The sequence below is a fragment of the Rana temporaria genome, chromosome 3, assembly GCF_905171775.1.
Source record: "Rana temporaria chromosome 3, aRanTem1.1, whole genome shotgun sequence".
In the NCBI taxonomy this organism is placed as follows: Eukaryota; Metazoa; Chordata; class Amphibia; order Anura; family Ranidae; genus Rana; species Rana temporaria.
Window position 1 is genome coordinate 476,274,744 of NC_053491.1, and position 4,522 is coordinate 476,279,265.

Below are 4,522 nucleotides of genomic sequence, written 5' to 3' on the forward strand. Positions count from 1 at the left end.
TGAAATATTCCTCACATTTTATACCTGCAATACTGTTAATTTCCAATGTCTAATATCTAACTTCCTGACTATCCGCTGTATTTTCTTCCTTCATTTAAAGGAAAAATCATGTCTTCTTGTATTTATTGTTTTATTTATGCCCAGGAATAAAAAATAACAATTTAAAATGTAGGTTCAAGTTTTAGTGAAGTAAATTAGAAATAATGCACAGTAATATTTTTTATTTATTAACGCCCAGTTCAAATTTCTTTTTTTTTCTTTTTTTTTTTTTAAATCAGCTAAATGCTTTTTTAGGTATATGCAGGAAAAAAATGGGCTTGATCGGTTTCCTTTGGTAAATAGCTGCGGACTATATAGATAAGCCAGTAAGCTGCATAGAAGAAGACTGGCTCTCTGGGTGGAAATAGTTGTCTCTCTGCAGAGGTCCAACTGGAACTATAGCTTCACATACAAAAAAGCTCATTCCCCTTGCTGGGTAAGAAGTACTAGCTCTCACTGTCTGGGGATGTACCATACCTCTGCAGAGAGACCATAGATTCCAAGTATAAGGCAACGCTCCTTGTCTACAACATGCTGTCAGAGGACCGACATTTCTACTCTGGCTTTCTAAAGAAAATTAATTGTACAATTTAGAATGCTTTGATGCATTGAATTTAGCTGATTTACACTAATTTAACTTTAGGCAAGCTAGGCTGTGGCTAGCCTAAGTTCTGATTGCTATTGTTTTCTACATTATTTGTGTTTGCCCTAAGACTAAAGCCGCGTACACATGATCGTTTTTAATGTACTAGAAAAAAACGTTTTTCTCGTTGTGATTCTTGTCAAGCCTGCCTTGCTTACACACGATCATGAAAAAAAAAATGCTCAAGCAAAGCGCAGTGACGTACAACACGTACAACGGCACTATAAAGGGGAAGTTCCATTCGGATGGCGCCACCCTTTGGGCTGCTTTTGCTGATTTCGTATTAGTAAAAGTTTGGTGAGAGACAATTTGCGCTTGTCAGTCTTTGTGCTTTTCAGTCTGTTACAGCGTGACGAATGTGCTATCTCCATTACAAACGCTAGTTTTACCAGAACGAGCGCTTCCGTCTCATAACTTGCTTCTGAGCATGTACATTTTTTTCCTGTTGTTAAAGATTACACACAACGTGAAAAACGATGCAGAAATTTAGAGCATGTTCTAAATTTTTAATGTACATTTTTCACATCGAGAAAAATGCTCTGGAGACCACACATGATCATTTTTAATGATCATTTAAAAAAATTGCATTTTTCACACCATGAAAAGCGGTCGTGTGTACGCGTCCACTAGATAGAGCAACAGTTAAAATGTTAGGGGTTCTGAGTATTTACTTCACCCAGCAATTTACTAGGGGGGTTGTTGACAATCATGAGGGCTGAAGAAGGAGATAAATATAAACAGATAGCCCTTCTAGAAGAGTCTTTGCCTCTCAGGCTTGGCCTGGAGATGATGCCGGTATAAGAGCTCTTTCCATAGCTTCCCAGGTCTGAAGCCTGGAGAGGGTGTGAGGAGTTCAAAGTCAGTTTACCTCCCAGACCTGTTGCCTGTGGAGGAAACGGTTCCAGTGTCATATCTCTCTGCAGATGTCTAATATGTCCACTGCTGAGACATACGGTACATATAGCTCCACATTCATCAAAACTCAAGCTCCTTTCTGGCTAAGAAGCACCCGCCCTAGCATAAACCTATTATGAACAGGTCTATGCTAGGGCCAGGAAAACAAGAAGGTAGGAGCACGTTCAGGAATCAAAGATTGCCCAGTCCATTGCCAGTTTTGTTTAAAAATCATACAACCTCTACCAGCCTTTGAGAAGGACATATTTCCAGGCAGAGATAATTCATTGCTGTAACCTGTAAACCCTCAACTTCCCTTCACTTGACTTTGAGCAAATTGCTTTAAGCAAAGGTTGACAGAGTTGATTTCAGCCATTCGGTCCCCACTGGTGGGTTGGTGAGGGAATTGGGGCAGTAGACAGATAGTGCACTAAGATAAAGGCTGGGAGAGTCTGTCAAATCCAAAGGCTCATTAGGATTTCTTCTGTATAGTACAAAAGCTCAGCCAACCAGCCAAAACTCAGCTGGATAGTAACATATTGAAGAAGGATCCTAACAAAATTTTATAGATGAATGTCAGACTTTTTTTTTGCCATACATTTTCTTATGGTTGCAACCTAAATTATTATGCATTTTTATATTCTCTTACCAGGTGGCTAATTACAATAACATCACCTATATTGTACTAACAGGTTTCCCAGATATAAAACACATACAAATTCTATTTTTCTTGGTGATGTTTTTCATATATTGTGTTACTATTTCTGGAAATCTCTTCATTGTGATTTTATATCATCTGAGTAAAACACTTCAGTCTCCCATGTACCTCTTTATCACCCAACTATCATTGCTTGATATAATTCTGTCTACAGATATTCTTCCCAACTTTCTTTATATCATCTTACATGATGGATGTACCATGTCTCTTGCTGGATGTATCTTCCAGTTCTCCTTCTTTGAACATGCTGAGGTCTCAGAGTTTTTTCTACTGACTGCAATGTCCTATGACCGGTATTTGGCCATATGTAAGCCTCTGCATTACAACTCTATAATGAACCAATCAAATTGCATTAAATCAGTGATTATCATTTGGTTACTGGGTTTTACAATAACATTGGCTCATTCAATTTCTTTGTGCAGTTTATACTACTGTGGACCAAACATCATTCATCACTTCTTCTGTGACTTTGTACCAATACTTGAGCTTTCCTGCTCCGATACTTCATGGCTCCATTATGATATCTATGTATTAGGTTTCTTCTGTATTGTAGCACCTTTTATAGTAATTGTTATATCGTATATCTATATTGTTATAACCATCCTCAAAATTAAATCAATTACAGGAAGAAAGAAAGCCTTCACCACCTGCAGCTCTCACTTGACCGTAGTGTGCATTTTTTATGGGACTATAATTGCTGTGTATTTGTTTCCAACAAAAGGACAGCTGGAAATTCTGAACAAGGTCCTCTCTCTCTTTTACACTGTAATGACTCCATTGCTTAATCCAATCATATACACAATCAGGAACAAGGATTTTAAAAAAGCCACTGAAAAAATTAAATATTTTTTTTAAAATTAAAAATGCAATTGTGATAGAAAAAAAATCTGCGCATAAGCATATCATTGGTGTCAGAAGAATACATACCGTAGGTGGTATACACTGAATCATATAGCTAAAGGTCTACATTTCAAAATCACAGGGACAGAGATGTTGAAACCATGTTATGGGGTTATAGGATGACATTAAAGTGGTTGTAAACCCTTACAGACCACTTAGACCTACAGGGAAGCCTAGATTAAGGCTTACCTGTACTGTAGGTGCAAGAAATATCTCCTTAACCTACACAGAGATATTTGCAAGAAAGACGGCACCGATGTGTACTGTGCAGGTGCATTGAACGTGCCGTTTCTGAATGGGACCCTGCCATCCCTGACGGATCCCGCGCGCATGCACGGGAGTGACGTCATCGCAGCTCCGGCCAGTCACAGCACGGTAGCTGCAATACAAGGAAGTAAGATGCCGGTGGTGGAGGAGAGGAACGAGGGCCGCTGTGGGGGCTTCTATTTTAGGTACTATGCTGAATAATTTAAATAATGTACAACTACTGTATATATCTTTTAATGAATATTGTATTTCTAAAAAAAAAACAAATTCTACTTTAATTTCATTGGTTTGCCAGTGACTTATAAAGTCCCATCATATACACATTCAGGAACAAGGAATTTAAGAAAGATATTGAAAAAATAAAACCATTCAAAAACCAAGTCACTGAGATAGAGATGTTGAAATCACATTATGGGGTTAAAGAATGGCATTAAGCACCATGTAAAGAAAGGAGCTACTTTTTAAAAAATGAGTTTCCGTATATACTCGAGTATAAGCTGAGTTTTTCAGTATGTTTAAGGCTGAAAATACCCCCCTCGGCTTATACTCGAGTCAGTGTACCTGAAATTCTTGACAGGCTGCGGGCGTCCATTGTTCTCCTCCTGGTCCCTTCCGTGATAGGCATTTTCCAGCAGACACTGTGTTCAGTGTTCTGCCAATCACGGACGTCCTCTTGTCCGAGGATGAAAGGACGTCCGTGATTGGCACGAAACAGGACCAGGAGGAGGCCGCGACTTTAAACAACGAATGGACGCCCACAGCCTGTCAAGAATTTCAGGTACACTGACTTGGGCACAGTGAGGCTGAAATGGGCACAGTGAGGTTGAGCACAGTGAGGTTGCAATGGGCACAGTGAGGTTGCAATGCACACAGTGAGGTTGGGCACAGTGAGGTTGGGCACAGTGAGGTTGCAATGGGCACAGTGAGGTTGCAATGGGCACAGTGAGGCATGCAAATGGGCACAGTGAGGCGTGCAAATGGGCACAGTGAAGCTGAAAATGTGCATTGTTGACCCTCTTTTTCGCTTACAGTAGCTGCTGCATTCTCACCTTAGGCTTATA

At 39.6% G+C, this 4,522-nt stretch overlaps 1 protein-coding gene across 1 annotated transcript; it reads left to right on the forward strand.

The window, feature by feature from the left end:
- Positions 1-2,573: 2,573 nt before the first annotated feature.
- LOC120930717 (olfactory receptor 154-like) lies at positions 2,574-3,149 on the forward strand. The gene has a single exon (XM_040341893.1). It carries the CDS (start codon positions 2,574-2,576, stop codon positions 3,147-3,149), a length of 576 nt encoding a protein of 191 aa, XP_040197827.1.
- The last annotated feature ends 1,373 nt before the right edge of the window (positions 3,150-4,522 follow it).